The sequence below is a fragment of the Pelophylax lessonae genome, assembly GCF_965119305.1.
Source record: "Pelophylax lessonae genome assembly, chromosome: 9".
NCBI lineage: Eukaryota > Metazoa > Chordata > Amphibia > Anura > Ranidae > Pelophylax > Pelophylax lessonae.
In genome coordinates, this window is record NC_138776.1 from 234,725,147 (window position 1) to 234,737,741 (window position 12,595).

A 12,595-nucleotide genomic window follows, 5' to 3' on the forward strand; every position below is an offset into this window, starting at 1 on the left:
CATGTGCATGTGTAAGAAGAGCTGCATAGAAATATTTTTGAATTGAAGGATTGATTTCTTGAATCTGGGGTGCCGGATTTCCACAAAAAGGAGGTAATTATGGATTAAAATTGTTTAAAGAAGGCTTTAGGAATCCAGATCGGAGAATGATGTATGGCATAGAGCAATCCTGGAAGTATTTTCATCTTTAGAAGATTTATTCTTCCAATAAGTGATAATGGCAGGTTGCTCCACGCCTTCAATCTAGTTTTAGTAATGGTTAACTGGGAATATAGGTTTAACTTACTAAAATCTGACACATTTGATGTTATATTGACTCCCAGATACTGAATGGATGTGGTCAACTTCCAAGGGAGGAGTCAGCAGCTTGCCTAGCTTGGGAGTCAATAGGAAGGATTGAGATTTTTCCCAGTTGACTTTCAGCCCCAAGAGGGCCGTACACCGGGAAAAAACATTTAATGCTGCACTAAGTGAGGGTCCTGGATCATTAAGAAAAATGAACCTCCGTTCTCTCTTCACGGGGAGCGATCATGGGTGCCCGGTGGCAATCGCGCCCCGGCCCTCACGCCTCGGCTTCCTCGATGGTAAAGGGGGCGCAGGCCACCGGTGGCGTGCGCGCCCACAGGAACGCTACCGCGAACCGCCGACCTGCTGCCGTATAACTGCGAGGTCGGTAAGTGGTTAAGCAAGTAAGACGCCCATCACACTTGTGCAACTTGCCATACACTTGTTCATGCACTACTTTGGTCCGACTTTCATGCAACTTGAGGACCATATACTTCAATGTTAACCCTCAAAAGTTGCATGAAAGTCCCACCTTATGCTATGTGAATGAGAACATGTAAGAAATATAAAGTAACAATTATCCCAATTTGGCTGCCAAAGTGGTGCTCGGCAAAAATAAAAGAACCTCAGTGATACTGGTAGCTGTTTTATTATCCTTACACCAAGAATTAAAGAGAATTCTACATTCTACAGTAAAAACATTATTGAGACTTCTGACTAAAGTTCCATGAGGGCAGGCTAATGAATGGTATGTCTCATATAGATAGGATACAATTGATAAAAGTAAAGACTGAGAATCGTGTATTTTTAACTCAAAGTAAAACAGACAAAAATATGTTTTTAAAGTTATTTAATATAAAAATATCTCATACACATATTACTTGAGATTCCAACATATAAATTACATACAAAGCGATGAGGCACAATGGAGTTTAGCTACATTAACAAATAAAACAACTTGCAGAATTATTTAAAGGATCTGTGGATTCCAATGGTTTGGTGTTGGGTAGATGTTGGCAGACTGAGTCATCCACCACCTTACTTTATACTTTGAAGAGATCTCCTGACTTTGCAGTGCCACCTATGTGCCGGGGTAGCTAAGAGGAAGCCTCACACCTAATTTTGTAACTTTTTTTTTCCAGTATGGATAATAAAAATGGAGGAGTGAATTTTTAGGGAGCAAAGTAAGTTTAATATATTGCTGGTACCCCCAAAAGGTTTGTGTGGAATCACCCTAACCATTATGTCATATTATTAATACTGAGGAATATCTAAAATGTGTGGAAATCCTTAGAAAACAATGACTGGCATGGCAAATGTGTGTACAGTTGGCTTTAGACATTAGATCTTCCTCACACACTGGTCAAATAACACAGTGTTTGAGAAAGAAAAAATAAAACCCTTCCCTACCATGGTGTGACATAAATTTATACCAATCCTCTTTCTCTCCACAGCATTCCCTTCAAGACCTAAAACTTATGAAGGACAGACAGCAGGAACATGGCTTGCCAGTTTGGATAAGCATGCAGTTGTGTTTGAATGCATTGTGCCTTTGTTGTTCTACAACACTAGAATCATTCCAGGGTGCTCTCTTGCCTGTCCTATAGGTCAAGTAAAACCCAAAATGTTTAGGCAGCCATAATGCACCACTCTACCCTCTAACCAAACACCTGTAAACCAAGCTGGCTAGTGTACCACTGCAGCTCCATTGTTGAGTGAGTCTTGGTATGGTTTAAACCCCCCTACCAAGTGCTGACCAGGTCTGTTCCACAGTTGGGTGCAGATTTAAGAAGACAACATGAACAAAATAATTTTAAATGTATGTACTTAAATCCAAACTCCCCCCAAAATGAGAAGTTCCATTTTAAGTCCTCCTCCTGTCCTCCCCAGCCTTATTTGGGTTGTCATTTTTTTTTGGAGGGAGGGAGCGGGTACCTAGTTTTGACATGTACTCCCTCCTACTTCTGCTTGGATCGTCTGGGCGAAGTTCTCCTCTCCCCCTCCTCCCTCCCCGCAGTCTTTTGGAACATGTCACAGAAGACCGTGGGACCATTCACGAAGCGCAGCATGGCTTGCTCATGTGCAGTGGGCCGCCAGCTGTGGAGTCGCAAGCAGCACAGCTGGCTGCCCACAGTTATGATTCAGGTACCAGGAACCCAAAGGCTATTGAAGAACTAGCCCAGATAAGGATGGCGCTAGATCCCTGGACTGGTAGGTATCTTTTTATTAAAAGTCAGCAGCTACAGGATTTGTAGCTGTTGACCTTGAATTATTTTTTTTTCCGAAGCTAACAACCTCTTTAAATCAGCCATTGAGAAACCTAAATCTTATTTGATTATTTGATCAATCATACACACCCAGCTCTCTCTCTCTCTCTCTATATATATATATATATATATATATATATATATATATATATATATGTATATACAGAGACAGACAGACAGACAGACAGACAGACAGACAGACAGACAGATAGACAGATAGACAGATAGACAGATAGACAGATAGATAGATAGATAGATAGATAGATAGATAGATAGATAGATAGATAGATAGATAGATAGATAGATAGATAGATAGATAGATAGATAGATAGATAGATAGATAGATAGACACATGCACACAGGACTTTCATACACTCGGTCTCTGATTGAAGCTTCTGACCAGGTCCTCTGAAGGAAAGAGGGGAGCTAGGGGAAATTCATTTTCATGTGTAAATTTCTGCTTAAGCTACTGAACACTGTAAACAATGGGCTTTTAACAACAGAATGTAAGGAGACACAAATGAAATAAAACAAGTGTCTAAAACTCTACCTGCTTGCTGTGTGTGACAATATATAATATTAACATATATATATATATACTTTTTTTATTCAGCATTTCATATTTACCGAACTGAAAGTAGAAAAAAGATTTTAAAATATTTTTTTATTCCAGACCATAATAAATAAAAGAACATTTGTAGAAAAGCTCTAATTCCTCTAAATAGGAGGAATTAGGAGGAAAATAGGGTTTTCTTTGAGATCTCCTTTACAAAGTACAAGGGTTTCATTTGAATATGTATACAGTTGATGGCCATACTGGAGGTTCTCATAAACGTTAGTTAGGCAGTTCTGAAAATTTCATGTGACTATTATCGTTACAAAGATAAAATCTGACATTATATGACGGCAAAGATCGGCACATGGAATGGAAGAAATACGTTCATATAAACACATAATTTCCAAACATTTTTTGTAATTGTCAACCAACATTGCTCTATATATTAGACAATATTATCAATTGTGGTAAGATGGCAATTTGAATATTTTGGTCTCTAATGCCTCATTTCCAGTGAGCGGTATGGTTCGGTTCGGTACAGTTCAGTACGGTTTGGAATGGTTAGATCAGGCTTGCGTTACCACCGCCAACAGTACCTCAGCAAAAACAGTACCTCAACAGTATAGCTCCACCTTGTTCGTACGGTACTAATGTGCTTGGTACCCCAACGAAAGGGTCCAAAAAAAGTGGTACAGTCTGGTTCTGAATTAGGGTACCATTCAGAATTTTTGACAATGGAAAAGGCAAAAATTGTGTACCATACCGAACCAAACCGTACCGCTCAGTGGAAACGAGGCATAACAGTCATCAGTACTCTATTTGTTCCAAAACTATGTTAATGTCATCCAAGTCTAATTCATTCTGCAGATTTACCTAATTTCCTCCTCCTCTGGATCAGTTGTGAGTATAGGATAGTGTATATGGAGGTTTTCAGCTTTTTTTTTCTATTGGTTGAACTAATAGAAATGTGTGTTTTTTTTCTAACTACCTGCCAGGCTGTGCAGCAGGCACCCAAAATTGGCAGTGCTTACCACCAGTGTTCCCCCACCATTCCAATAATCCCTGTAATTCCTATATAAGTATTTCACACTGCCATTAAAAGCAGGCGTTTGAGAGGCGTTAAAAATGCCCATCAAACACCTATGCAAATGATGCAATGAACAGCCCACAGTGCTGTTCACATTATAAAAAACATAAAGCGTTAGCGTCACGTTGCTTCGCTTCAAAATTGAAGCCCCATGTCGAGTCAGGAAGTGTTTGAAGCCTTTCAACGCCTCCCATTCGAGTCTATGGTAATGCTCCACAACCACACTGGCATGCGGTTGCAGCGCATTAGTACAATGAGAATTTTAGCTGGTTGTTAAGGAGTGGGCTGGGAAGCCGGATGATGCTTTCTTAACAAACAATGAGTCATCAGCGGGCTTCCCCGTTGACAGCTGAATGTAAAAACAAGCATCGCTGGCAATAAAAAAAATTGTGAAAAATTGGCATGGGGATGGGAACCCCACGGCAATTTTTTTTTTTAATAATGGCGTGGGATTCCTTCCCAAAATCCCGAACAGACCCTTATCCAAGCATACAGGTCAGGAAAGGAAGGGAACGAGTGAGTGCCTCCCTCCTGAACCATACCAAGCCGCATGCCCTCAACATGGCAGAGTGCTTTGGGGCAGAGGAGGCTCTTCTACCCCCACCCCAAATCACCTTGTGCCCATGTTGATGGGGACAAGGGCATCTTCCCCACAACCCTGGGCTGTGGGGGTCTGCGGGTGAGGGGCTTATCAGAATCCCAGCCCCCCATGTGAATGAGTATGGGGTACATCGTACCCCTACCCATTCACCAAAAAAGTGTCACATAGAAAAAAAAACACAAACATAGTTTTTGAAAGGTCCTTTGTTAAAAAAAAAAAAAAAACAACGTCTCCCGATATCAATCCATCGTCAATCATGACGCCAACGGCACCAACAGAAACTAAAAAAAAAAAGACCTCCACTGACACGAAAGACTTCTGCCCATCTTTTTTCGGGTGCAATCCATTTGTATTCAAATTAACTAACAGGTTTCTCGCATAATTCTTGCATAATAGAAAGACGCTAACATGCTTTTCAGTCACTGTCGCATATTATAACACTGTAGGTTACCTTTAACAACTGTTTATATTTGGCTAGTTGATGGCTGTTAAGGGTAAATTCACTTCCAATATCACTTGTTGATTTACTAAATAAGCCCAAATAAGCTCAAAAGTTATCCAATTAGACGTTTTCAATAAAAAGTGAAAAAAAAAAATTCTAAAGTGCCTTGTATTGTTTGGTACGGCACAACTGCCTATCGCATAGTTTATGAGTCTATGCAACCTGAGGAATTTAAATATTTTACAGATAGGAAGATCAGAAGCTCTATTTTATTATGCTAAGCAACATATGTATTAAATATTGATATCTGTGAAAGCTATCCTGTAACAGTAAAAAATAAAAATAAAAAAAAAGAATACATATATTTAAGGCTATGCATTATTTTTCTAATTAAATAAAATGACATTCATTTAATATTTTATCTAAAAGATTTAAATATTAAGTTTGATAATGGTAAAAAAAGGTCTAAATTCCATAGTTAAAAATAGAAAAACTGTTCTCTTTTATCAATACTTCAATCAAATTTTTCCTACAATAAAATATATATATTACATTAATGCAGCAAAATATTAAACCTTTAGTTCTGTAAATAGGTTTATCTTCCAAGTTAAATCTCCTTCAATTTAATTGGTTGGTGTTCTTTTATATCAAATTCTGTATTCCCAACTATCCTTATCGAATTCCGAAATACAAACCTTAAGCTGAACTTTAAAATTTGATTGTACGATATCTGCACAATCTCTTTTAGATTACAGTATACAATATTCATTTAGGGGATATATTTAGAAAGCAGTGAATTTAAAATTCACCAAACATTCCCTGCAGGTAAATCTTCCTGGTGTATGTGTTTTAAATCACAGTGATTGATTTACCAGAAGTCAATGTCACATTCACTGCTTTATAAATATGCCCAGTCAGACTGGCCCATAGTTATTAATAGGTCTAAAGTAGATTGTACTATTAGGATGTATAGTAGTTTATGTATGGCCATATAGTGTATGGTCATTTTTAGATGACGACTAACCCATATGCTTGTTCAAACGAATGTAAACTTTGGGCACGTGAAACAGTGAGAAATTGGCTTAGTCTGAATTTGATTTGTATATTTTAAAATTTTACTGGGCAAAGGAGGGATTAAAATATTTGCATTCACCTCCTTAAGCAAAACTCTAGGCAGCCTCTCAAAAAATTAAATGTTCCCCTTCCTGTACTGATCTTTTTTTCTAGAGAAGGGGTATTAACAGAGAATATTACTTATCTTAACCCATGGTCCTGTGAAAGCCATAGGTCCAGTCTTCTTCTCCCAGGAATGCAGTGAGCACACCTCATCCATATGTACAATGCAGGACCAGAAATGGCAGTTGGAACTGCATTGTACCTAATAAGATCAAGATCAGTTAGAGATGGGCAAAGAAGAGCAGCTTCAGGAGACTGGTTGTTGCGACTGGACTGGAGTACATGTTGGGGACAGTCCTGTGAAAGCCAGAGGTCCAATCTTCTTCTCCTAGGAATGCAGTGAGCACACCCCATCCATATGCACAATGCAGGACCAGAAATGGCAGTTGGAACTGCATTGTACCTAATGAGATCAAGTTCAGTTAGAGATGGGTAAAGAAGAGCAGCTTCAGGAGACTGGTCGTTTCGAGTGGAATGGAATACATGTTGGGGACAGTCCTATGAAAGCCAGAGGTCACATATTCTTCTCCTAGGAATGCAGTGAGCACACCTCATCCATATGCACAATGCAGGACCAGAAATGGCAGTTGGAACTGCATTGTACCTAATGAGATCAAGATCAGTTAGAGATGGGCAAAGAAGAGCAGCTTCAGGAGACTGGTCATTGCGACTGGAATGGAATACATGTTGGGGACAGTCCTGTGAAAGCCAGAGGTCCAATCTTCTTTTCCTAGGAATGCATTGAGCACACCTCATCCATATGTACAATGCAGGACCAGAAATGGCAGTTGGAACTGCATTGTACCTAATGAGATCAAGATCAGTTAGAGATGGGTAAAGAAGAGCAGCTTCAGGAGACTGGTCGTTGCGACTGGAATGGAATACATGTTGGGGACAGTCCTGTGAAAGCCAGAGGTCCAATCTTCTTTCCCTAGGAATGCATTGAGCACACCTCATCCATATGTACAATGCAGGACCAAAAAATGTCAGTTGGAACTGCGTTGTACCTAATGAGATCAAGATCAGTTAGAGATGGGCAAAGAAGAGGAGCTTCAAGAGACTGGTCGTTACGACTGGAATGGAATACATGTTGGGAACGGACACATTTAATTTTTTTAGAAACTGCCTGAGGTTGGGCTTTAAGGCTTAAAGAGGCTGTGTGATAATAACTGTAAGTTTGTTTAAAAAGTTTGGCAAAGCAAATGTTTTAATGGCTTCTATATTCTGCACTGTACAAATGTCAAACACTTATTAATTAAGGAAGAAACATAATCTGACAATAAAAGTTTCCCTTCTTCTCACTAGCTATTAGGTGGCTCTCTGGCACATACTTCTCCACAGGGCCTGCCTTGTCTATTGTTAGACCCCCTCCTTTTTACCCCAATACTTATGTTATGCTGTAAATCTGCGAGCTTCAGAGCTGGCTAAAATGGACCTAGACACTACGGAGGAAACCTTGCAGCTCCGATTACATCATCACCCCCTTGCAATCAACTATGCACGTTTTCACAACTCTTCTAAGCTATGTATACTTGATTGGAATTTCCACTTTCATGGTTAGAAGTACCCATAAGTGATAATGATGCAAAAAAAATAAATAAAAGCAACTGCGATGTGCAGTTACATGCAGTTCATTGTACTTTAATTTTTTAACGTTGATAATCACTTACGATCATAAATCTCAATGACCTATATTAACACAATTAAATTATTTGAAACCAGTCAAGAAAAATCCACATCCAGATACATGCTTCTTCAGTGAGAATGGACTAGTCTCTGCTCTTATACCACAAAATTACTGACCAAGAACTTTATGTGTCCAGGGGCACATGAAGGTATTTAAATGTTTTTGCCTGGAATGTTCCTGTAATTGTTGATCCCCTAGCAATCCTTGTTCAGAAGGGTTGATTTAGGGCAGCCAATGACTACAGGCCTCAACTGTCCATGACCTGCTGGCAATAGAAGTTTGTACATAGGTTTCTTGGTTGATTATCTGCAGGAGCAACTCTCTACAGACATGTTGGGGTAGATTTTCAACACCACGTTTCGGCTTTCATCCAAGAAAAGAACACTGAGAGAATTCATTTTGTCAGATGTACAACAGGGCTCGGGGACCCCAGGTATTATCCCTACTGCCTTGACAATGCTCTGAATGGTTGCATGGTTTGAAGGTCGGACAACCTGTTGAGAAAAATAAAGCAGAAGGATCAGATGTATATCTGTTAGAGAAATTCCAAAGTTCTTGAATAAAAAACTGTCTAACACTAGACTTCACTGAAGTGAGCAGTGAACAAATTGATGAACACATCAGACACCAGAGGTGTAATGATAAAATATGATATAAATAAACAGTAACCAATGCAACTGCCTAAAAGACACTGTTACTTTGCCTTTTTAGTGAAAAATGAACAGGGGCAGACTGGCAACTTTCGGCCCAGGGGGCAAATACAAACCAGAAGTCCATGGTGCAGCGACTCGACCCCCTCTCACTCTCCCTCTTCCCGTCATCCTCCTGACCCTCATTCCAGGCTGAATCTACGCTCCAGGTACTCTCTCTACTCACTGGCTGAATCCAAAATCACCACCTGGCCAGCAGGGGGCGGTTGGGGGGAACTGGGACAGCCGGTTTGGGCTGGCCAGGGGAGGAGAGGCTCCAGTGGGGTATGGAACCGGCCTCTGCTCAGACACAGTTTACACCATCCATGCTGGGTGAGGGGGGCCTGTGCTCTGTCTTCACAAGGAATCCTTTAGGCATGTCTGTGGCAGAAGTTGTGCAGCCTTTTTACAGGGCATCAGAGCGGCCCAGGGGGCAATTGCCCCCCTGCCCCAGTCCTCCCCTGAAAATGTAGTGTCTGCTGAAAGCAACCCCTTCCCCAAGCAAGCCATACACACCCATCACCATTTCCCTGCTGTCTTTTAGCTCCATCAAAAGCCAGTTACTCAAATTGAGCATGGCCTCTGGGTATAGAGGAGGTTGCTAGCAGCTAATCCCCAGACAGGAACACTGACACATGGGGAGGCCTTTCCTCCCAAATACATTGGCTGTGTATTTGGTTCTCCTCAATACCCACCCAGAGTTTATTACCTGGGAAAGGGCAGTAATGACATCCACTTAGATAAGCTTTGACACTACAGGGCATTGGAGCTTACCCAGGGTGGACTACCATAGCAGTCAATGAAGCAATGTGATTGTTTGAGGGATGTGGACTATTAGCAGCTAGCCTCCCTAAAGTGGCAAAGTGACAATGTCTATTTTAAGCCTTCAAACCTGCAGTTGATTACAATATATATCAATTCAGGAGCTTATGTCACATTCACCAAAGGTGTGCAGATTAACATTCTTTGGCATTATGCACCAAGCTGAGGCAACAATATAGTATCTATAGATACATTTTTTTCTTTAGTTTTGTTAGAACAGGGAAATGTAAATCCACTGTTGTGCAGGGTACCTAAACTAATGTCAGTTTCTTATTAACTGGGTGACCCCCAATGGGTTTCCCTAAACAAACAGTTGCACCTTTAGTGTTCTGTCATCAGTAAGCCTTTTCACTCAGCAGCAGACTCCCACAGCAGAGAGAGAGCCCTGAGCATTAGTTAGCTCACATACAGTGCATTGTGAAAGTATTCGGCCCCCTTGAACTTTGCGACCTTTTGCCACATTTCAGGCTTCAAACATAAAGATATAAAACTGTAATTTTTGGTGAAGAATCAACAACAAGTGGGACACAATCATGAAGTGTAACAAAATTTATTGGATATTTCAAACTTTGTTAACAAATAAAAAACTGAAAAATTGGTCGTGCAAAATTATTCAGCCCCTTTACTTTCAGTGCAGCAAACTCTCTCTAGAATGTCAGTGAGGATCTCTGAATGATCCAATGTTGACCTAAATGACTAATGATGATTAATAGAATCCATCTGTGTGTAATCAAGTCTCCGTATAAATGCACCTGCACTGTGATAGTCTCAGAGGTCCGTTTAAAGCGCAGAGAGCATCATGAAGAACAAGGAACACACCAGGCAGGTCCGAGATACTGTTGTGGAGAAGTTTAAAGCCAGATTTGGATACAAAAAGATTTCCCAAGCTTTAAACATCCCAAGGAGCACTGTGCAAGCGATAATATTGAAATGGAAGGAGTATCAGACCCCTGCAAATCTACGAAGACCTGGCCATACCTCTAAACTTTCAGCTCATACAAGGAGAAGACTGATCAGAGATGCAGCCAAGAGGCCCATGATCACTCTGGATGAACTGCAGAGATCTACAGCTGAGGTGGGAGACTCTGACCATAACAACAATCAGTCATATACTGCACAAATCTGGCCTTTATGGAAGAGTGGCAAGAAGAAAGCCATTTCTTAAAGATATTCATAAAAAGTGTCGTTTAAAGTTTGCCACAAGCCACCTGGGAGACACACCAAACATGTGGAAGAAGGTGCTCTGGTCAGATGAAACCAAAATCAAACTTTTTGGCAACAATGCAAAACGTTGTGTTTGGCGTAAAAGCAACACAGCTCATCACCCTGAACACACCATCCCCACTGTCAAACATGGTGGTGGCAGCATCATGGTTTGGGCCTGCTTTTCTTCAGCAGGGACAGGGAAGATGGTTAAAATTGATGGGAAGATGGATGGAGCCAAATACAGGACCATTCTGGAAGAAAACCGGAGTCTGCAAAAGACCTGAGACTGGGACGGAGATTTGTCTTCCAACAAGACAATGATCCAAAACATAAAGCAAAATCTACAATGGAATGGTTCACAAATAAACATATCCAGGTGTTAGAATGGCCAAGTCAAAGTCCAGACCTGAATCCAATCGAGAATCTGTGGAAAGAACTGAAAACTGCTGTTCACAAACGCTCTCCATCCAACCTCACTGAGCTCGAGCTGTTTTGAAAGGAGGAATGGGCAAAAATTTCAGTCCCTCGATGTGCAAAACTGATAGAGACTTACAGCTGTAATCGCAGCAAAAGGTGGTGCTACAAAGTATTAACTTAAGGGGGCTGAATAATTTTGCACGCCCAATTTTTCAGTTTTTTATTTGCTAAAAAAGTTTGAAATATCCAATAAATTTCGTTCCATTTCATGATTGTGTCCCACTTGTTGATTCTTGACAAAAAATTACAGTTTTATATCTTTATGTTTGAAGCCTGAAATGTGGCAAAAGGTCGAAAAGTTCAAGGGGGCCGAATACTTTCACAAGGCACTGTATATAAAGGCCTGTATACAGTTGAGACTAATGATGAGGTCAGGCTACTACGTACAATATGGACCTCAAAATGGGGCTCTATGCCACCCAAAGCTCTACAAGTCCTCTGGGCTCCAGGATCAAGGACAGGACTTATCAAGATTCTGAGGAAACAAAAAGTCGTTACCCATATAAGGCATAAATATAGACATAAACCCTCACCATGTGTGGGTGACAAACCTAGGTAACGTGTAAATATTGTCCACAATTCCATAAGTCACTGCTCTACATCAAATATTCCCTCTCTAACAAAGACATCAGCATTCTGTATCAATGATTTACCTAAACTTATCCCGAGCGATTGTATGATGCATTTATGTTTTTATCCCCTAACTGCGTATGTTTAATGCATTCTATGCATTAGGATAAAAAGCCTTCTGTGTGCAGCAGCCTCCCTCAGCCCCCCTAATACTTACCTGAGCCCCATCTCACGAGTCCCTCGGCCGTCCGGGACTCTCCCTCCTGATAGGCTGAGACACAGCCGCAGAACCATTGGCTTCCATGGCTGTCAATCAAAGTCAGTTAGCCAATCAGAAGAGAGGGGGCAGGGCCAAACCGCAGTTCTGGGAGCTGTGCCTCGGCTCAGGTGCCCCCACAGCAAGCTGCTTGCTGTAGGGGCACTCAACAGGAGGGAGGCCAGGAGAGCCGAAGAGGGACCTGAGAAAAGGAGGATTCAGGCTGCCCTGAGCAAAACCAACTGCACAGAGCAGGTAAATATATACATATATATTTTTTTAAAAGACTATTAAACCTCATTCTATTCAGTTTCCCAATTGCTAGCACCTCTAGGTCAGCTTGTAGGTCAGTAATCAATAGTGTGGATGGTGAGGAGCTCCAGGGTATATGTCTGATATTTCGAAATACCTAGAAAAATACAGCATTATGTCAACTGCCTAGGGCTGACGATTAAAGCAGATAATCTTATTACA

At 40.9% G+C, this 12,595-nt stretch overlaps 1 protein-coding gene across 1 annotated transcript in view; it reads right to left on the bottom strand.

Moving 5' to 3' along the window:
• Positions 1–8,177: 8,177 nt before the first annotated feature.
• The window catches only part of GDF10 (growth differentiation factor 10), a 57,777-nt gene continuing 53,359 nt past the window's right edge, over positions 8,178–12,595 (bottom strand). Inside the window, exon 3 of the mRNA XM_082268220.1 lies at positions 8,178–8,595. Coding sequence (XP_082124346.1) covers positions 8,404–8,595 — 192 coding nt within the window. The 3' untranslated portion in view covers positions 8,178–8,403. The remainder of the gene's footprint in view (positions 8,596–12,595) is intronic.